At 58.7% G+C, this 21,028-nt stretch overlaps 5 protein-coding genes across 5 annotated transcripts; all 5 read left to right on the top strand.

Moving 5' to 3' along the window:
- Window positions 1-1,973: 1,973 nt before the first annotated feature.
- LMJF_35_2780 (transporter-like protein) lies at window positions 1,974-4,070 on the top strand (the record flags this gene model as incomplete). The annotated part of the gene is made up of 1 exon (XM_003722624.1): window positions 1,974-4,070. One exon carries the CDS (start codon window positions 1,974-1,976, stop codon window positions 4,068-4,070), a length of 2,097 nt encoding a protein of 698 aa, XP_003722672.1.
- A 3,849-nt stretch (window positions 4,071-7,919) lies between these two features.
- LMJF_35_2770 (conserved hypothetical protein) lies at window positions 7,920-11,870 on the top strand (the record flags this gene model as incomplete). Its single annotated transcript, XM_003722623.1, has 1 exon — window positions 7,920-11,870. The coding sequence occupies one exon, from the start codon at window positions 7,920-7,922 to the stop codon at window positions 11,868-11,870; it is 3,951 nt and encodes a 1,316-aa protein (XP_003722671.1).
- A 1,207-nt stretch (window positions 11,871-13,077) lies between these two features.
- LMJF_35_2760 (conserved hypothetical protein) lies at window positions 13,078-14,940 on the top strand (the record flags this gene model as incomplete). The annotated part of the gene is made up of 1 exon (XM_003722622.1): window positions 13,078-14,940. The coding sequence occupies one exon, from the start codon at window positions 13,078-13,080 to the stop codon at window positions 14,938-14,940; it is 1,863 nt and encodes a 620-aa protein (XP_003722670.1).
- A 1,278-nt stretch (window positions 14,941-16,218) lies between these two features.
- On the top strand, window positions 16,219-17,508 carry LMJF_35_2750 (conserved hypothetical protein; the record flags this gene model as incomplete). The annotated part of the gene is made up of 1 exon (XM_003722621.1): window positions 16,219-17,508. The coding sequence occupies one exon, from the start codon at window positions 16,219-16,221 to the stop codon at window positions 17,506-17,508; it is 1,290 nt and encodes a 429-aa protein (XP_003722669.1).
- Window positions 17,509-18,668: 1,160 nt separating this feature from the next.
- On the top strand, window positions 18,669-20,099 carry LMJF_35_2740 (galactokinase-like protein; the record flags this gene model as incomplete). The annotated part of the gene is made up of 1 exon (XM_003722620.1): window positions 18,669-20,099. The coding sequence occupies one exon, from the start codon at window positions 18,669-18,671 to the stop codon at window positions 20,097-20,099; it is 1,431 nt and encodes a 476-aa protein (XP_003722668.1).
- Window positions 20,100-21,028: the final 929 nt, after the last annotated feature.

The raw sequence follows: 21,028 nt of genomic DNA, 5'->3' as shown, positions 1-21,028 counted from the left end.
CTTCTCTTACTGTTATTTTGTCTTGCGCTTCCTCTTTCTATCCCTACGTGTTTCTTCTCAGCCCGGAATCGCATCACGCGCATAGCTATGACGATGCGCGTCACCAAAGTACTGTGCATCCGCTCACATGCGCACTAGCCCACAGGTGCTCACAAGAGCATCGCTGCTACTTGCTTCTCCACAGCCAACCATTCGCCTGTGATCCTGCCGGTTTCTTTCGTTTTACGTTGCTCTAACATTCATTCATGACTTCTACTGACACCCGCCATCCCAGCCTGCGATCCTGCTTCACTACACGCTACGTTGCCAACGCTTGAGCCAGCGCCGTGCCGAAGAGGCCCGCGATGGCCACTGCGTTTGAGCCACCACACTACGGAATCGTGTCGATAATTCCGCGAATAGCCGCATCCGCCCGCTAGCCCCCCACGGCTGCCCAGCGCGCCGAGCCGGGAGCTCTACGCGGGGCCGGCGCACATGCATATCCGCCCCCCCCCCCCCGCCTGGACTCCGCCTCGCGGCTCTGAAGGGCGCGCAGGCGCTGTGGAGCGCAGCTGGCACGGCGTACCACACCCAGGCAAAGCATCCGGCGGTCAGCGGTGCGCGAGGGAGGGGCGCGAAGCGGCGCATGCCGATCACCCCCCGGCGAGCATGCCTGCGAGGCATGCGGCAGCCCCTCTACATCCCGACGGGGTGGGCTGATGAGGCGCAGACGCCGGAAGCATGACGAGAGCACCACCGAGCCCTGCAGACACCCATGCGACGAGTCACCGCGCCACATCACGGAATAGCGCAACTTGCAGCGGCTCTGGGCGGAGGAGGACGACACGCAGGCCGGGTCTCAGAGGGCCCCCTGCCCTGCGGCTGTCCCGCCTCCTCGTCGAGCTCGTGCGGCGTGCACGGTGACGCCGCCCTCTGTCCCGCGCGGCGACAGAGACGCCGTCGCCACTGCCCCTGTGGAGCGCAGGACGCTGTACGCGACCCGCTTGGATCGAGGCATGCGGACCCCAGTGGGGTCCGTCCGGCGCCCGAGGCGCGTGGCTCGATTTTGCGGCAGGGCGGTGTGTCCTTGACGACCAGAGTGTAGCCGTGGTGCCGCAGGGGCGGGTGAGCTGTGGTTGTGTGTGCGCTCATTTGTCGAGTTGTTCAGAGGAGACGGAAAGTGGTGCAGGATGCAAGCTGGGCTTTCGCGTAGGTGCGTGTGTGACGGTCTGTGTGTTTCTGGTGCTTTTTGCTGTCGCCTCATGGATAAGTTGATGAGCACCGTGCCGGCTCCCACGTTCTTGCTTTGATTTTTAGTAGGTAAGCATGCTTGCGAGAAGTTCGGGAGCCACATGTAGCAATGAGTGCGGGGACATACGCGGAGCAGGCATGGCCTCGAGAGTGGCTGTAATGTGTTTTATGTTTGCTTGTTTGCTGTTCGTGCTTTTCCCTGTGTTTGTCATTAGCCGCTCGCCTGCGCTGCAGGTGTCGTTTCACGTACGCGCAGAAAGGGCGGGTGGCGTGAAAGGATTCACAGCAAACGAGCTCGATGAGCACTAAAGAGCGAGGGTCATCGCCACAGAAACAGTGAAGACCCGTCATGGGCTCTCCTCGTTCGGCAACCCAACCCCTTCTCCTCATCAGTGGCACTCCTGTTCTGCTTTCGGTAGCTTGCCGGAGAGAGATCAGAGGAAACTGCAGTTTTCGGGAAAAAGTACGTGGTGGCTGCTGTGCCAGTCCCCCTTTGCGCGAGCACAAGTGTACAGCTTGTGTTGTTTCGGCTCTCCGCTTACTTATCGGTCTCACTTTCATCGCCCCACGCCGCTTCTAGGCGGGCCTTGCCACCGATCGAATGAGCTAGCCTCGAGCGTGTGTGTGTGTGTCTGCAGTTGCTGTGCCGCTGCTCTGTCGCTTTGTGTGCGCGCATCCTTCCTCTACTTCTTGTTCCCAATCCTTGCCTGTATTGTCCACAGAAATAACAACAACAGCGGCAAATGACCCAGCGAGGGAGAGGCACTTCCGACACAACGCGAACCTTGGCGGCGTCATGTGAGGGATCGGGGAACAGTCATGAACGCGTCGAGTGCACACCGCTCCCACGGGGTCAGCTGTTTATTCTCTGCGTCGTCCTGCTTACAGAGAGTGTTTGCTGGAGTGTGTTGATTCCGTTTGTACCTTCCTTTATTGCGTATATCAAGGGCTGGGACATAGACAGCTCTGGCTATGCGTCAGGCTTTCCTGTCGGTCTCTTCATGCTCGGGCAAGTCCTGAGTGGCAAAATATGGGGCGCGTTCAGTAACAAGGTCGGCCGCAAAGTAGCCATCAATATCGGCGTGTTCTGTTGTGCTATTTGCATGTTTTTTGTCGGACTCAGCGGCAGCTTGTGGATGTTGTGCGTCTGGCGCTTTTTGCATGGCTTGTTGGCCGGCTGCTCGATCGTGGCCAAAACGATGATCAGTGAGTTGACGGATACGACGAACCGTGCGAAGGGCTTGGCGATGGTCAGTCTCACCTGGGGTGTGGGAACCCTGTTCGGCCCAGCTATCGGTGGCTTTCTCTACAATCCCGCTTCGAGTTCCAATCTTGCATTCCTGCACATATCTCCAACTAGCTTCATGGGCAGGCATCCCGCCTTTCTTCCCGGTACTGTCGTGGCAGCGTACAACTTGTTTGCCGTAGTAATCAGTGGCGTGTTCTTACGGGAGAGCAACCAGAGTGCTCGGCCTCTACGAGAAGTGCTGCCGCGCTCTGTTGTGAAATTTCTTGGCCCCGTGCTGAGGTTCCTGCAGCCGCGGCCTCCGTGCGACAAGGCCACGGAGGTGACAGTCATATACGCGGACGACCACACTGAACCCAACGGAGCTGGACCCGATAAGTCGCCTAGCTCAGCAGCCCATCCGGTGGGTACCTGCGTTTCTGAACCGCATACCCATTTCGGCTTCAAGCAAGCCTTTCTGAACCCCTTGCTGCGGCGTGTCTGCTTCATCTCGATGCTCATCTGCACATCCGACATGATGTTCGCGGAGATTTTCCCGCTCTGGATGGCCGCAGAGTCTCAGAACGGCGGCCTGCAGCTGTCACCGCACCAGATGGCGATCCTGTTGCTGGTGAACGGCGCCCCGACAGTGCTCGCCAACATAATCTTTGCTTCAGTGATCAAGTGTGCTGGGGGGCCAATCCGGTTATCGATTGCGTCTCAGCTCATATACGCCGTTTTCACAGCCGTAGTGCCGACTGCGACCGCGTTCAGCACGACAAGTAGGTTCTGGTTTACAATGGCGATAGGCATGCTGCGCAAGGTGGTGGAGAGCTGGAACTTTGCACTCATCATGCTGTTCGTGTCACTGACGGCACCGCAAGGCAAGATAGCCATCATGTTTGGCATTCAGCAGTCTGCAGGATGCATGGTTCGCTGCGTCGTGCCTTTCATCTTTGCACCGCTCTTCGCGTGGTCCATCTCGACACCGCGCCCGTTTCCGTTCAATCACTACCTAGTGTTTCTCCTGAGCGTCATACCGTTGGCAATTGGCGCCTACCTCGCAGCCTTCGTGTACATTCCGTCCGAAAATAGCGGCGACGGAGTAGACGTGGTGGAACACGGTAGCTCATCGGACATGGAGGACAACAATGGCAGTGAACGGCGCTCCGGAGCCGACTCGGGACGGGGATCGGTGCGGTCACGCTACAGCCTCTTGGGCTCTGTCACTGGCGAAGTCCAGGAATGCGAGTCTCTCCTTCACTGCTCCTTCGCCACTGTGGCCATCGCGACTGCTCTAAACCCTATTTCTGGAGTAGTTCAGAACGCCCTTTTCACCCTCTCGGAAGGCTCTCCGGTACAAATGCCCGGCGAGCATGGCGCTGGTACTGCGAGGCGGCCGCCTGACGAGAGCGACGATTCCCGTGAGAACTCCAGTCAAGAGGGCGACGAAGTCGACGATAATGCCGAATACACGACGTTGACGGACGAGATGGAAGTAATGCCACCACTGATTTCAGATGGAATCCTCGAACATGAGGATGTGCGCGTTGTACAGGTCGACGAACTCCTTGAGGACGAGGAACTGCCACCTTCCGCGCCGCCTTCGGTCTAACGACAAATACGCTTCACCATCTTCCTTGGGTGCCGCCGCCACCCCGAATTCAGCTTTTTTCTCTTTCTGCTTTTGCCCTTTATGTGTGAGCCCGTATCCTTCTTCAGCTTTTTGTCCGCACATACCACCTCCTCTTTTTTTACTGACATAAGCCTTCCCTGACAACGGGAGAAACACCTCAGCGCGTCGCATCACGGCCCAGTGCCCCCACCTACCCCGTTCTCTGTGTTTCCGGAAGCCGGGCAGCAGCCCCCCCCCCCCGCTTCCACTATCCGCCTGCCGATGCTGAACCACCTGTGGTAGTGGCGGGGTCAAGCACCTAAGGCTTAGGGGAGGTCGGAGCGGCGCATCGCTTCCGATGTCGGTGGTGGGGCCCTCGATGGCGCTGCGTCGGACCGACCTGCGACTGTGAAGACGCTTGTGCCATCCATATGGTAGGCAACGTGTCAGCGTGACTCAAGCGAATCTTACCCTCCTCCCCCTGCCTGCTGTTACGGCCTGCGTGATGGGAAGAGCTGCTGCGAGGCGACCGGCAGAGCGGGTGGTGGGTGGGTAGAGCTTGAGCCAGAGCCCGTGCTCTCAAATAACTGAGTCGGCGCATGGCTGTAAGGCGTGTGCGGCCACGGCTGTCTCGCACCACGCGATGGGGTCTGTGACAGGTGGCGATGCAGCGATCTCGTGTTCTGTGGGCAGAATGGCGACAGCAAAGAAAAACAGCACTTCTTTTCATCATCAAAACGCGGCGTGGGCCTGCGCGGAGCTGGCCGGGAGGCGCAGTTTGCGTGTTGGCATCTCTGTCGGTAGACAAGGCCGTGAGAGGTCGAACAGGAATGAAAGGCGAAGCGGCCGCGATTTCATCGCCCGGCAGGCACACGCATGAGAGCTGTGGTCCGCGGACAGAGCATGAGCTGCAACGTGTTGGTGGTGACTGCTGTATCCCCATCAAAAGACTCTGTACGCCACGTTCCCACGCGCTTTTTCCTCTTTTTTGTTGGGTGCTTCGGATCCTCCTCGGCGGTGACGGATACGTGTGTGATGCACGCGAGGAAGGGTGCTGCAAGTGATAGAAATTCCAAGAATGTCCGCAATCTTTTTTATTTTCATTTGCTTTATTGCTGCTGCAGGGTTTTTCATGGGGCCTGTGTCACTCATATCCGTGTGGTTCGTTTTCCTGTTTTGCCCGTATCGTTATTTGGCCAGCATCATGAACGCTGTTTTCGAACTGAACAAGCATCTTTTGATCATCGTTGTGTGAGTATGTGGGTTGATGCAGAGTAGAGACAAGCGGCGCGGGTGTTCATCTGTCTCTCAAGCTGTGCTCGTGTGTATCTCTATGTGCTTGCAGTCGCTCACTATACAAGTGGAGGTCAACCACGATGTGTATGTGCACTTCTCGAAACAGCGATGATGATGCGGTAAAGAGAGGCGTCGAATGTGGACCAGGCGCGATGCTTTATGACGGCTGCGTACCCATGTACGTACAACCACAAGAGACGGTGACCCCTTTGCTGCAGCCACCGCGCCTAGTGCAAAGCAGTGCTGCTGGCGCTTGACTTGCTGCGAGGACAGCCTGATCAGCTGAGACACAGAAGTGCAAGTGTGGCTAGCGTTACGCACTCGCTGTCGCTCCTCATGACGCCCAGCACGGGACCTACAAGAGCGAGGAATGGTATATGACGACGTATCTGGGCTCAACTGCTGGCCACACCAACCCATCGCGTGCGCCTCTCACTTCCGTTTTTTTTTTCGTCTTCATTGTGCATGAGAACTCAACGACACAGCTGCGGAGCTCGAGAAATGAGCAATGGTAGGAGGCGTCCGCGCCAACTGCACGGGTCGCGGGCCTGGTCACTGGCATCATGCGCCAGGCTGCGTTCCTCCGCAGCCGCCCTGCACGATGCGGCACGCTGAGACAAGAAGATCGTGGCCGCAGCCGGCCAACACTCGAGGAACACTGCTGTTGAGCCCACGCGACGGCAGGCGGCCCTCCTCGCCCAGGTCCGCACCGGTACCTGCTCTGCTTCGGGCGCCTCCAGCGGCGGGCGATTCGTGGTGACAGCATGGGTTGCAGATGGTGTGCCGCCTGCTACACCGCTACCGGTGTGGTGCCACCCGCCCCCCTCCCCCTGTGTTTCGCTCAGAGGACGTTCGGCCCTGCGTTGTGCGCGATATGCTATGCAACATTTTTGCGCCTCTCGCGCTCGAACCAGACTCCGTTTCACGCGACCAGTTCGCTCCGAGTGACCTTAAGCGTCTCGCTAGCGCTGCATTGGGTCTCCCTCGTCTGGTGTTCATCCCTGCCATCGGCACCCCCTCTGCGTATCCTCAGCGCGCCGAGCCGGGAGCTCTACGCGGGGCCGGCACACATGCATATCCGCCCCCCCCCCCCGCCTGGACTCCGCCTCGCGGCTCTGAAGGGCGCGCAGGCGCTGTGGAGCGCAGCTGGCACGGCGTACCACACCCAGGCAAAGCATCCGGCGGTCAGCGGTGCGCGAGGGAGGGGCGCGAAGCGGCGCATGCCGATCACCCCCCGGCGAGCATGCCTGCGAGGCATGCGGCAGCCCCTCTACATCCCGACGGGGTGGGCTGATGAGGCGCAGACGCCGGAAGCATGACGAGAGCACCACCGAGCCCTGCAGACACCCATGCGACGAGTCACCGCGCCACATCACGGAATAGCGCAACTTGCAGCGGCTCTGGGCGGAGGAGGACGACACGCAGGCCGGGTCTCAGAGGGCCCCCTGCCCTGCGGCTGTCCCGCCTCCTCGTCGAGCTCGTGCGGCGTGCACGGTGGCGCCGCCCTCTGTCCCGCGCGGCGACAGAGACGCCGTCGCCACTGCCCCTGTGGAGCGCAGGACGCTGTACGCGACCCGCTTGGATCGAGGCATGCGGACCCCAGTGGGGTCCGTCCGGCGCCCGAGGCGCGTGGCTCGATTTTGCGGCAGGGCGGTGTGTCCTTGACGACCAGAGTGTAGCCGTGGTGCCGCAGAGGCGGGTGAGCTGTGGTTGTGTGTGTGTTCATTGCTAGACTCTCTTGACGCTTAATAGGGCGTTGATCACAGAAAAGGAGGACCTTTAAAGTGACGATTTTCAGCCGAAGTTGACGAGCCGGTCGAAAGAGCTCTTGAGTTTCGGCACCGGTCGTCATGTTGGAGCGACTCTCTCTCTTTCACACAAAAAGACACAAGAAAACGATACAACTTTATGTTTGTCACTTTTTATCACCAGTACTACGAATATTGTGGAGCGGTCTCTGAGGGTGTTGTCAGGATCGCGTTTGTGGACAGTGGCACACACGCCCGTTTGAACAACAAAACAAAAGACACAGACACGGAGGTGTGCGCGTCGATTCAGGTGACTAGAGAGCCACCTCCCATGGAGAGATAATCTGTCCCTCTTTGCATTTCTTGTCGAGCAGGAAGTGCCGACGTTGCGAAGTAAGTGAACGAGTATCTCTCATCTGCGACAATGGCTGACTCTTGCGGTACCTGCAGGAGAGCTTTGGGTGAAGCTGAGGAGCAGAGTAAGCACGACAACGTACACGGAGATCAGGAGCTTCAAAGGAAAAGGCTGTGGCGAATGGCCTACTACTCTGGCGTATCATCTTGATGTCTTCCCTGCTTCTCCTCTGTCTGCCCCCCTCCCTCCCCGACGGCTCTGTTTTGTTCGCTACGCATGCTGTGTTGTTCGAACTACTCTTTCTGAGCCGTAGTTCTCTGGGTGTTCTGATCTGAGGCGTCGCTCGCCCCCTCTCTCTCTCTCTTGGTTTTTGTTTCCACGCTCTCGCTTGCACTCATGCGGGGGGATCCCTCGCCAGCTGGCGTGATGCAACACTCATCATCGCCGCCTATGACAGGCACAGCCGCAGAAGCAGCCATCTACATGGATCGCCACCTCGGGGAGAAAGTGCGCCTCACCCTCGAGAAGTGCCTCCAAGACAAGCCATGCGACCCTATTAAGTTTTTCGCGCACTCTCTTCGGCAGTTGGCTGAACAGGATGCCTCCAACAATCAGAAGCCGGTGCGCACTGAAGCACAGGCTAAGCAACTGCAAGGTGAACCGTCGAAACACCTTCAGTTGACAGCCTCCCCTTCAGTCCGTCTGGGGAATGGCGTGAAGTATGAACTGCGTCCACTGGCACACGACTTCCGCTGCGCCGCAGGCATGCCGCCGGCGGCAGAGGCTACAGCGCCGCCGCCCGTTTTTCCAGCCGTACAGTATCGAGAGGCCATTCCGTCCTATGAGGTATCTTCGTGTCTGCGGCAGCTTCACATGATAGATCCAGCGGCGCCACTGCTACTTTTCATCGAGTGCCCTGCTCCGAATACCGGCGCGTTTTTCTACCAAGGTGTCGCGTACCGCTGCGGGAGCGCTACCGGGAAGCCTGTCAACCAGACGGCGCTGCCACTCATCACAGCCTTGCAGGAAGCTCTGGGAGCTGAGAATGTACGTGACTTCGACAGTGAGATTCGCGCAGCCGCCGCTGAGGCAGCGTCTGCGGTGCGAGTGAGCTTCCTCCCCTCCTTTCAGGGAGATTACCTCTCCATCTTCGACACGCTCGATGGCGCGCTGAAAACGGCGACGCAGGCGACAGACGCCTCCACATCCGACAGCCCCACACATCCGCCTCGCTGGAGGCTTCCATCCGTCCTTTTCGTGTCCTACAAGCCGGAGTCAGCGCACCTCACATACGCACGGTTGCTCGCCAGCTACGGCCCTCTCTACGAAGCCGCGCAGCGAGCATCCTTGCAGGCTTACCGCGCCGCCCAGATGAAGCGGAAACGGACGTACACTTTCGCGTACGCGAGGGAGTACTGGGCAAAGGTGCAGCGGCAGCGCCACACATCCTCCGGTGCACCGCGCACGGTGAACTCAGTGCCTAAGTGGTCCTCCTCCGTCGACTCCAAGACACGCTCTGACCAGCCCACCGGGCCTTTCTCTCTCGTCGACGGCGCGACGCCAACCACCGCCGCAGAAAAATTTCCTGCTGCAAAACCTGCCAAGCGCGGGTTGTTAGCCTACACCGCAGCGCATCAGGCGGAGGATGACGTGTTCCTCGTCGTCGTGCGCCGTCTCGAGCATGCGGCGGCAACACTCATTCAGTCCGTCTATCGCGGCTACCGCAGGCGCCGCAGCTACGCGGAGGCGCGCGAGGCGCTTCATAGCGCCTCTGGTGCAGTCGTCACCAAGTCACCTCTGAAAACGAGCTGGAAAGGTCCCAGGATGTCAGAGTCGCCCGAGGACCACATCCTGCCGCCCCTTTTGCGCGCCTGCCTCGAGCGTCTTTTCCGCGAAGGTGACGCCTTCGGCTCTCTTTGGGGTGACTATGCCATCTCTCCCGCTCCGGAGAGCCGCCGCTGCTGGATCTATCGGCCAGTCCAGCATCGCGAAGGCGGTGGAGACACGGAGCAGTCGGGCAACGGCAGCGCCATGGGCGGCGAGTACGTTAGAGAAGGCTGGGTGCAGGAGGAGTTGCTACTCCCGCCATGGAGGGCGACACAGCCGCGGCTGCACTTGAACTTGCTTCAGCGCTTGAGAGACTATCTCGCCCTCGCGCAGTGCACTTCGCTTCATGAAAACGTGCAGCTGCTCATGGACAGCCCTGGCATGTCAGTGTTGCAACGTCGAGCCTATGATGGAATCAAGTCAGTGTGCCTCAACCTGTTTCACGTGGCTTACGCAGAGCTGCGACAACGTCACCCGAAAGGGTTGCCAACATCGTTCTCTGCCTACATGCGTCAGATGCACGGCGCCGTACTTGGGTGGCTCTCTACCCCACACAGGTGCTCCCTGATTCTTCGGGCGGTGCAAATGACGGCCACCGATGCAGTCCAGGATGCACAGCAGGGCAACACCCGTAGCCCTGGAGTGAGCAGTAGCCACAGCGCAACAGAGAGCTCGATGAGCCGTGTTGTGCGCGACCAGCTCGCTGCAAACGAGGCCTTGTTGATTGCCCCGCGCTTTCTCTCAGCGAGCGACACTGCCGCGCCCGCGGCACCGCCGGCGGAGCCGACGGTGTTCAGCGTCGCGCCTCAACTCTACATTTCACAGCAGCCGCTACTCCCCCGAAAAGAGTGGGTACAGGAGGTGACGGTGCTGCTTCAAAGCACGCGTGACCGCGCCGCTGACGCCCCGTCACCGCTCGTTGAGTGGATGACCACCGCCAGTTTTCCGCTTTGCTGCGTGGACGATACACCGGTGGCCGCGGTGCTACGCCTCGACACGCAGCAGGTCGAGGGTGTACCGCCTTACGACTCCTTTGTACCTCGCCTAGGTATTGCCACACAACAGCTGACCGGCACGCGCGCTGCGGAAGGTGCCGCCGTCGGCGACAGCGTGACACCGGCCTCGCTGGCTGTGCAAGCCGCCGCAGCGGTGCAGAAGTGGATGCAGGGGGATCTTGCCCGCGCCGCAGACGCCGGCCTGAAACACCACATTCAGGAAAGCCTCTCCACAGAGAGTGGCATGGTGTACTACAGGGCACGAGTGCGCACGGGCGGCACGGCCACCGAGGCCTTCACAACACTGTCGCCGTCGGCCACGTTGGTAAGGGAGGTACTGCGCCAAAGTCACAGGGACAGTGCTGCAGATCCGTGCAAGGGGAAGACTGGTCACGAGGCTAGCACCCCACGCTCAGAGCTCAGCGGGAGTGTCTCTGCTTCCGCCAACCCGTGGCACCGCTCTGTTCTAAGCAGTGAGGAATGGGACCCGGTGATGGGGGCGGTGGCGCAGGAACGCTCCTCGGCGGCGCGGCGTAGCTGTTCGCGCACTGCCTCCATCGTCACCGCATCACGCGCCAGCGCAGGCGCATTCAACTCTAGCCGCACGACGGCGGCACGCGTTTCCATCAACGCCAGACCTGAGGTGCGCTCTTTGGCGGTCCTGCCGAACGTCGAGTGGGAAGCAACTGACGCGCTTTCGAAGCATGTGTTTCGAGTTCTCACAGCAGACGACGTCGCTAAGGAGGTGAGTGCCGCACTCTCAGGGAGTCCATTTAAGCACACGCGCGTCTCGATGCGCTTCTTCGCCGGGCCCACAGTCCTCGAACATCTCGATGCATTTCTTGACCGCATTGCCACAGCTCTGCAGAAGGCGACCCACTCGCCCTTGCTGGTGCTGGCCATGGACTTACCGTCGCAGGGCTTCTACGCGCTTGCCGCTGCGCTCCTCGCGTTCCGGCTGCACGACATGCGTGAGATCCCCGTCAGGCCTCATAAAAAGTCAAGAGCAGCATCTGAAGGCTCCCCCGGCGCACAGCTCGATGGCGTGCCGAGTGACGCACATGTTCCGTTTCTCTCAGAGTTTCACAAGGTGCTAGAGACGGCGCTGCCCACCCCTTCCGGTTCACGGACGACGATGCAGAGCACAGGAGTGCAAGCTGCTGTACAACACGTTTCACACGTTATGAACTGCGCGCCGCTCCCGCAGCTAAACCTCGTGGCGCTTCTTCGCTCCGCGGTACAGGAGGCGGAAGCGGCAATCAAGCCGTCACCCGCCATCGTTCGCGCAACCCAATTAGCGGAGCAGTATGCGCTGCTGGTGCTCCTCGACTACTATCTGTGGTCCTCCCAGTCCAGCTTTACACCGGCGGAGCCATCGCTAGGCAGCCGCAGTGCCATGCTGCGTATGGTGGGCAACTGCGCTTTCGCCGCCTTTGTGAACAGAGTGCCAGCCGCGCTCGAGTGGATGGCGCACGTTGATCCGTGGAAAATGTCAAGCCCGGACCCGCTGCACCTGCAATACTCGAATGCGCTGCGCCGCTGGGATGACAAGCACTACGTGTGCTTCGGCGCATTCTGAGTTGCTGTCGCGGGGGAGATGCGACGGGGGGGGGCGTGGCACGCGTCAAGTCATGTTGTGGTAGCGCACGCCCTGCGTGCAAACGACAAGGAAAGAAGAAAAAAAAAACGATGTAAACAAGACAGATGGAAACGCTCATTTTTGGTTCCCTTTCGATGACGGGGCATGTCAGTTGCTTGCTGCATTGCGCTCGCCAGCTCTTCCTGGTTTTGCCTTCCGACGTGTTCTATCGATGCGCATGTTTTGTTTTTTGTGTGTGACGCAGTACATCCATATTGTTTCACCGTTCTCTGTGCATGCAGAGGCGGCAGATGTCCCCTTGATGTTTACTAGGTTCAATGCGGTAGAGTGGGCTTTCTCTCTCTCTCTCTCATCTTGGGTGCGTCTCTGCAAGCCCGACTGTCGAGTACGCCCATGCGCGTGCGCGTCTGCTGAAACGGGCTTCGTGGTGCTGTCAATCCTGTACCCAGACAGACGGGTTGCAGCGCCACCCGAGGCACCGCGTCGTGGATGCAAGCATAAGCAGGGTGAAAAACAGCGATCCACGCCTGTCTTCTCTGTGTGTGTGTGTGTGTGTTTGGGTGTGTGCCACAATAGAACGTGAATGTGCACGACTGCTTTTCTGCATTGCTCACCCCCTAATAAGAGCTGGCGAAAACGGCAGCACAAGTAGAAGAGCACACAGCATTGCTTACGGTGGCTAAGTAAGAGGTGATACACACTGTCACTGCCCTCTCTCTTCCTTTCTGTACGAGCTATCACGACGGTGATGAAAAGCAATGTAGGTCTTGTGTGTGTGCGTGTGTGTTGGGGGAGGTGCGACCCGCATGCCCTCCCGATCCCTTCCCACTGATCTTACCTTGTCTCATCACCAGGCTTCCATCATGCCCTGTCGCACCGCAACTTGTCGCACTGTTCGCTCTCTTTTTCCCCTCCTTACATGCGTGGTCCAACCACAACAACTACCTCGTCCCAGTTCCTCTTTCCATGCCCTTTACCGTCTCACATACCAGCAAGGCCGCGCTTGGCAACAGTGACAAGGACGAGGCTGAGTGAAGCCCAGCAAACCAGAACACACACACACACACACACACTACATTACACCACTACACGGCACCTCTACACCATGTATTCGTGTTCTCTTTTGCGCCTGTGCAGCACCGCGCTGACCAACTCGGTCGCAACACACAGCGCTGGGAGTCGGTACATGCACAAGCCGACAGAGGCAACGCGACAGCAGTGGAAGCATCGCCTGCGAGAACGCACTCTTCAGCGGCGTCGCAACATTGCAAGCAAGGAGGCCGAGGTTCAACGTTCTTTGAAGGAGGTCACCAGTAGCCGTGATTTGATTATAGCGCAGCTAGCTGATCAGATCTTCTCCAAAGGTCACCGTCACGTGGCGAGCGCCATGAACATCGGCTTCGTCCCCGACGGCAACCCCGCCACACCCCTCGTCGCCCTCGCTGGCCGAGAAAAGTGTGGCAAGACGTCCTTGCTGCGCTCACTCTTCCGCTCCGCGCGCGAGGTGGGCCGCTCCAATCGGCACCTTCGCCGAGACGCCATGAACTTCTTTAATGTGGGCGGCGTTTTCAACGTTGTTGATCTGCCGGGGTGCGGCGGTACATCTGTGCCGTGGTCGACGGTGCTGCAGCACGCCGTGCTCCTGCGCAACTTTGCTCGGTGCCAGCCCAGTTTGAAGATGCTTTACTACTGCATGGACACTCACTACAAACATGGACTCTACATTCAGGACATCGACCTGCTACAGTTTCTCGCACGCGAGGTGCCCAACTTCACCATTGTCCTTACCAAGGCGGACCAGATCAATGACCGGGCCATTCGGACAGTGCACATGGAGGACATACGCAAGGAGCTCATCTACCACGGCATCCACCATCCGGTGCTGGTCACCAGCGCCTTCCACATGGGTGGCATCGACACGCTGCGGTATGATATGGTCATGAGCTCGGTGCACACGCTGCCGACGGAGCGACTCACGCTGACTGAAGCGCAGCGGCTGTCGGCTCGGTTGTTTTCCCAAAAAGAGCTGAGCACGATTCGCCCCCTCGCCATCGCGCCGTCGCAGGTCGATGATGAAACACGAGAGTGGAATGAAGAGGTTCGCCTGAGAGAGCGCGCCGGCGACAGCTCGGTGGGTGCGAGCGTCGCTGACGCAGCGATGGGGACGGCAGAGGATGCCAGCTTAGTGACCGAGGCGACAGAGGAGGAGCTACGGTACAGCGAGGCAGAGTCGGCGGAGTTTGCGGCGGCGGACGACGGCACTAGCGCGGCTGTCGCGCCGGCGCCTGCCCGTGCAAGCACGGCGGAATCGTTGCTTGTCGAACTCGCACTTCCGCCAGAGGAAGTACCTCTTCCCGTCGATGCTTCGCGAGACGCGTCATCATCCTCGACACATATCCCTGTCGTGTTCAAAGATCACGTGACACAGATGGCGTACGAGCGGGTCGTGAGGACGCTCCGCAATCGTCCGCTTCTCCAGTATGTGGATGCGACCAGCCCCTGGCGCAATCCGCTGCGGTGGCCGCGTCACGTCGTCCCTACAAAGCACCCCAAGGCAAACATTATGCGGTGCCCAGAGGCGCCGGAAAACCCTTATCTGTTCCAATCCCAATTCGTTGCCCCACGCGCCGATATGTACTTCCGCCGCCCCAACGTCGGCGCTCGCAAGTCTTCGCAGAAGGGCAGGTACGAGGCAGACAAGCCGCTCGCCTTTCTTGTGAAGGCTTACACGATTCCGTACTTTCCCGACATTCTTGACACAGCCATGCAGCCAACGCCGTGGGCTTTCCTCGGAAGTCGCGAGGCTTACTACGAGTGCAATGGCGGTCGCCAGCTGGGCGTTCGGCTCGCCAACTACGCCACTGCCGGGTCCGTGAATCCTCTTTCTGACAACCCCGCTCCTCAGGAGCCAGAGCTGGCGAACGAGCTGCAGGCACTGGAGACGAAGCGATACGGTGCCCCCATCGCGATGCTGCGGCCCCCGGACGCGAAGCTAGCGCCCTCTGCATTTCCTTTGGACGCACCCAGTTCACCGACGCTCAGCACGTAGCATTACCCTTCCGGCTTTGGAAGGTCCTTCCAGTTTTTGCCTTACATTCTCTCTGCCTCTGCTGATGTCTTTTCTCTCTGTGTCGCTGCGCCGCCGGGGTGAGGGGAATAAGACCAGAGACAGAGAAGTAGGGTGACGTTCACTGGATGTGGTGCGGTGTCGTGATCTGCCTCTTTGTTGGTCGTGGTGGTGCTGCTTGCGCTGTTCACAGTTAACGGTACAGTGTTCCCTGACGAGAAAAAAAAAGACACAAAAATTACATCGCTGTTGCAGCCCCGTCCTTGCACCATTTCTGCAATGCTAGCGTTCTTTGTCGAAATGCAGCGGTGATGCCGTACGGGAATACGCACCTGCGAGGCTGTGGGGTGGTCGAACGTGAAGCAGCTCTTGTTTTCACCCTGATGTTGGAGGAGCGCACCAACTCGGCGTTCTCTGCTGCGAAGTGCGGACGGCCCATACGCACTACCACTGAGGAAGAAAAACTGGATTACGTTCTCCCGCCCTCCTCCATTTCTTTGTTCTCCTCTTCTCTCCAGCGAACACACCTGGGGCTCTCCTCCCCCGCTCCATCTCTCTCTCTGGCTGAGTGTTTGTGTGTGCCCACGTCGTCGCTGAATTCAAGCTTTGTGGTCTACTGCGCAACCCGCACATACAAACGAAGCGCCACAGCAAGGAGGGCGATCGAGCCTTGGAGTGAGAACTGTTTAAAAATCTGCATCACTCTCCTGTGACTGATTTTTGTTGGTGCTCCGTGCCGTGGCGGCGCGTGTTGGAGCAGCAGCTGCGCAGCCCATGGAGCTGGGCAAACTTGTCACCGCGGAGTCTCGTGGGTGTATCTACTACTTTATCATCGATGACGTGCACCCCGATGAGCCGCAGCACGATGCACTGAAGCACTACTACGTGGTCACTGCCACGTCTTCGCGCTTCTCGTATCGAGAGGCCTACGGCGTGCTCTGTCGTGCCCTTTGCAGCTTGGATAATCGCACCTTTCTTCATCGGTGGCACTCGCTGTATGAGCAAATTTTTGGCACGACACCATATGTGCAGTTCATGTACGCCGTACGGAATAGCCCGCTGGTGTGCCTGGACACCTTTGAACCCCAAGACGGTGGTGGCGGCATCCTTGGTAATGGCCACGCCACCGCTGCGAGGCTACTTTCGGCAGCTTGTGCGGCTGGCCCCGGCAGTCCCGGCTCCTCCTCTTCCCCCACTTATCCCTCTGGCACGGTGGCCCTCTTCTCAAACGAGGCGACTGCGCGGCTCGCACTGCGGAGGATGCTGGACGTCGAGCAGGAGCAACCACACTGCTCACCTAACGCGAGCGGGGCCCGCAGCCTTCATCATCAGCACGGATGTTGCACCCCTATACACGCGCAGTCCGCATCCATTAACGGTGACGCGAATCATGACCTTCCGGCTCCTCAGCAGCCGGTGTCGAACGGAGGGACCGCCGGCATCGGCTGCGCCCACCAAGTTCAGAACAAGGCTGGCCCTCTCGTCAATGGCAATCGCACGGAACCGCAACAGGAAGCGAACGGCTTGCTCGGCTTGGCCTCTCGCTGGAGGCTAGATGCGTGCTGTTCCGCCACCGACGCCGAGGGTGCAATGCACGAGCTTCAGCGCCAGCTGCAGCAGGAGCACAAGCGTCGCATGGAGGCAGAGCAACACCGTCACCTTCTCTCGAGACTGCTGGACGAGGTGTCATGCCCCCAAAGCAGAGAAAAGCAGACAGCCGCCGCTGCCGCTCTCTCTACTCCAGAACAGGACGGCGCATTGGAAGAGCTACGGCAGCAGTTGCACGCACTACAACGAAAGCTCTCGGAGGAGCGAACGAGGCACTCGAAGCAGCGTGAGGAACTCCTTTCAGAGAATGAGCAGCTCAAGAAGCGGTTGGGACAGCAGCATCGAGAGCAGAGTGCTCGAATCGAGAAGTTCCTGAAGGACAACGAAGATGCCGCTAAGCGGATGGAGGATGCGCTGCATAAACGAGAAGAAGAGGTGCGGGCCGTCTATGCTCAAGCGCTGCAGGAGCGTGACGTGCGTATAGCCCAACTCTCGCAGGAGGTCCTTCAGCACACACACGAGGCTCGTCAGCTGGCCGCGGTGCGCAGCGACGAAGAACGGCTTCACGCCCAGCGCGCAGCACACCTCGAAGACATGGCAGTGCAGCTGCGCGAGTGGAACCTATCCTTGCAGCGACAGCTAGCGGACGCCAATGACGAGGTGCGCCGACTGCGTCAGCGACTCGAGGTGATGGATGTTGCCTCTGTGCACGATGCCAAAGGCTATGCGCCTGTGTCGGGGTCTGCGGGCAGCGAGCTGGCCGGATTCTGCTTCCCCTGTGGTGGGCTGTCTCATGCGCACGCAGTTCAGCTCGCGACGCAACTCTATCATTCCCAGCAGCTGCTGGAGAAGTGCAGGGAAGAGAACCAGACGAAGTCAAAAGAGCTAATGCGAGCAGCTCAGCTCATAGATGCGTTGAAGGAGGGACTTCGCCGAGTCAAGGTGGACCTCGGCGCGGGCTCCACGGCTGCTGCTCCAGCCACTGCGATGCCGTCATCATAGCATGCCGCTGGACAGGCAATTCTCTCTCTCGGCTGCAGCGCGCAGCAGAGTTTGTCATCCGTGCAGAGCCTAGATGCGCATCCCCCGAACAAGAGGATCAAGCATGAACCCAGGCACACACCATAGACTGTAAGCATAGAACAAGAGCGACTGCGACCGTTGCGCACTCGCCGACCGGATGGCGGTCTGTTTTGTTGGTGAACTTTTACATCTCTTTCCGTCCACTGCGGGGAAAAGCATGGGTTGCCGTGTTGCTGCTCAGCACACACCGCTGAAGCGAGAAAACGGTACGGATTGGATGCAGCTGCTGCTGTGCGCGCGTAATATCGGTTCCGTGCTCTGAATGGGCGGTGCCGTGCGCAAGGACCGTCAGGAAAGGGTTCTGGAACGGCTCCCCTTTGTGTAGAGGTGAGTATTGCGACTTGTGATCCTCGGAGTTGCATAGACGACCCTTCGACGCCTCTTTGGACCCCTGAAGCATGACACAGGTGAAAATTGTTGGCTGCAGGAGTTGTTGTATGACCTCTCTTCCTGAGACACTTGCAGGGATGCGAGGCAACATGCCAGTGGAAGAGGACCCCCCCCACACACACACACACATACGCTAACCCACAGGGTGGAAAGCAAGGGGGAAGTACGGGGGAGTTTCTCTACTCTCACCACATGTGCCACCTGGAGATGTCGGACTCTGTCACCCTATGAACGTGCTTTATCTCTACCCATCCTCCCCATACTGCTCGGCAAATATTTTTTGTTTTGCCCGGGTCCGTTCGTTGTTGCTGTTCGCCCTGTCACACTGCTCATCCAGCTCTCTCTCTCTCTCTCTGTGTGTGTGTGTGTGTGTGTACCACTGAAACAAGCACACATACACACACCTACACAAACACAAGGTACTCCGTTAGCACGTCGACGGCAAGCTCACCATCGTTCTTCCCCCTCCCTTTTCTCTCTCTCTCTCTCTCTCGTTCTGTTCTGCTTCACGTGTGCACGACTCAATAAAAAAAAAACGCACCTTTTCGCCCGCATTCCTTCCGTTCTTTGCCTTTTGTGTTTTTATCGTTGGTTTTGCTGTTTCGCGTGACCGTTGCGCTCCTCCGCCTACTAGGTTTCCGACACCAACTCTATTACCCTGTAGCGTCCTCTCCTGGTCTCACGCAGCCATGCCCGCAGAGAGCTACCCGGACGAGCGGCTTGACAGCATGCTTGCGACCTTGACGCCCATCTTCTGCGAGAAGTTCAAAGTCGAGAATGCCGCGGATGTAGAGTGGCGAGTCTTCACCTTCGCTCCTGGCCGCGTAAACCTGATTGGTGAACACGTTGACTATATGGAGGGGTGGACTTGCCCGGCGGCGGTGCTGGAGGGCACGCACATTCTTGTTGGGCGCGTGAAGCACTTCCAGAAGGAGGCGAAGCCGAAGGTTCGCTTCTACGCGACGCACACGAAGGAGCACTTCGACATGGACCACCTTGGCGGGTGCGTACACAATAAGGCGTGGACAACGTTTGTGCGCGGCGCCATGACGCTGCGACTCAACCGCCTCGGCGTCGCCATTGATGACGCGTCCCTCAACGGGGTATGCATGGTAGTGCACAGCACGCTCGCCATGGGAGCCGGTATGAGCGCGTCGGCTGCCTTCGGCGTCGCGCTCATTCACGCTATTAACTCTGTTGTCACGAAGAGCTACAAGGATTGTCCCACCTCGAGCGGCCGCCGCTATTCTATTGTACCGGCGATGCCCAAGGACGAACTGATGGAACTGGCCAAGGAGGCGCGCCTTATCGAGACGGAATACTGCGGCGTGAATGTTGGCATCATGGATCAGTTCATCTCTGCCTTCGCGGAGGTGGACAAGTTCATGTTCCTGGATTGCAAGCACCTCACTTTCGAGCCCGTTGACATGACACCTCTCCTGGGCCACGGCGAGTACTCGTGGATGCTGATCGACTCGATGATCAAGCACGATCTGCTCGGTGGCACGGCTCAGATGTACAACTCGGTTCGCATCGATCAGGAGAACGCGCAGAAGAAGATCGGTGAGCACCGCTACCGTGGCAAGCCGTACTCCTTCTCCCTGATGGTGCGCAACCCAGAGCAGTACGGCTTCGACGGTGACGTGCAACAGTTCATGGCGGAGTTCAAACCTCTCATGACACCCGGAGAGTTCGAGCGCGGCACCTACCAGGTCATGGAGCAGCTGCGCACGTTGGAGTTCCGCAAGTTGAACGACCCGGCGTTGCCGCTTTCACGTGAGGAGCGCGTCAAAAAGGCCGGCGACATTTTGAACGCCGGTCACGCGGGTATGCGCGAACTCATGAAGATCACCACCCCCGAGCTCGACTACATCCAGGAGCTCATCAACGAGGACAAGGACGTCGCCGGTGGTCGTATGATGGGTGGTGGCTTTGGCGGCTGTATCATTATGCTGCTTCGCCGCAGCGCTGAGGACCGTGTCTTGGCGCACGTTCGCAAACATTTCAAGGCCCGCTTCAGCATCGAGAACTCCTGCTACAAGGTGAAGCGCGCCGGCAGCGGCAGCTTCGTCGTTTCCTTGGAGGGAAAGAAGATGAGTGGTGCTGGCAGCAAGCTCTGAAGCACTGCATCCTATTACTGTGATCCCCCCAATCACCTGATGCTCCTCTGTGCATCCGCGCGTGTCTCGCTGCTGTTAAAAAGAGCGATTGGGTGATTTACGTCTTACATGTCATAACGTTTTCTATCTCTCACGTCGCCTAGCACCGATGGCAGCGAGCAAAAGAGGCGGGGGATGCGAGAGAGGATGAAGTTGCCTGCGCACACGCCTGCATTTCTGGCGAGCGCGACCAAAACAAAAAACTGATACTGCACTTCCACTCTTTGCACTCTCCCACACGCGTAGGTGTGGTGATGGTGGCTGTGGTGGTGGTGGTCGTCGTGATCGTCGTCGTGGATGTCGCTGTCGCTCGCTTTGCCGCCTTCCGTGCTCTCTTCTCCTTCTTGATTTGGTTCAATGGTGAAAAACGTCCGTTGGTCGTTCTCAATCTGCGGGCTTTTTTTTAGTTGGCTAGTTGGTTTCGTTGTTTCATTATATATATATATATATATATATGTATATAGAGATATAGATATCTTCATGGTGCTTTCGTTTTTGTCGTTTTGCCCAGTCTTCTCCTCTCCCCGCCTCGCCTTGAGGGTTCTTCCTCGTTTGTTTTTGCTCCCCTCTATCGCCGTCGCCGTGAAAGGCGGGTCAGAGCATTCTCCTTCCTTCCTTAGAGCACGTTTGTAGGTAGCTCTTGGGTCCGCACCTGCTTGGGGGTGTGCAATAAGGTGGGGTCGAGGGGCTCTTCACCTGTGCTAGGTAGCGGACGGCCGCTTTGTTCTCTCCTTTTTTTTTCGGGGAGTGCAGTCGTGACTTGATCCCTTGTCTCTCGTTCTCGTATTCATATCAACTCAACAGCGCTGCTGTGCCTGGCGCATGGTTTAGCGCAGAGCATCCATTTCACGCGCTTGCTCTGCAACCGCCGATAAAAAACGTCTTCCCAA

The sequence above is a fragment of the Leishmania major genome, chromosome 35 (assembly GCF_000002725.2).
Source record: "Leishmania major strain Friedlin complete genome, chromosome 35".
NCBI classification, from domain to species: Eukaryota; Euglenozoa; class Kinetoplastea; order Trypanosomatida; family Trypanosomatidae; genus Leishmania; species Leishmania major.
Note: the sequence above shows the minus strand (reverse complement) of the source record. Positions and strands in the feature narration are given on the sequence as shown.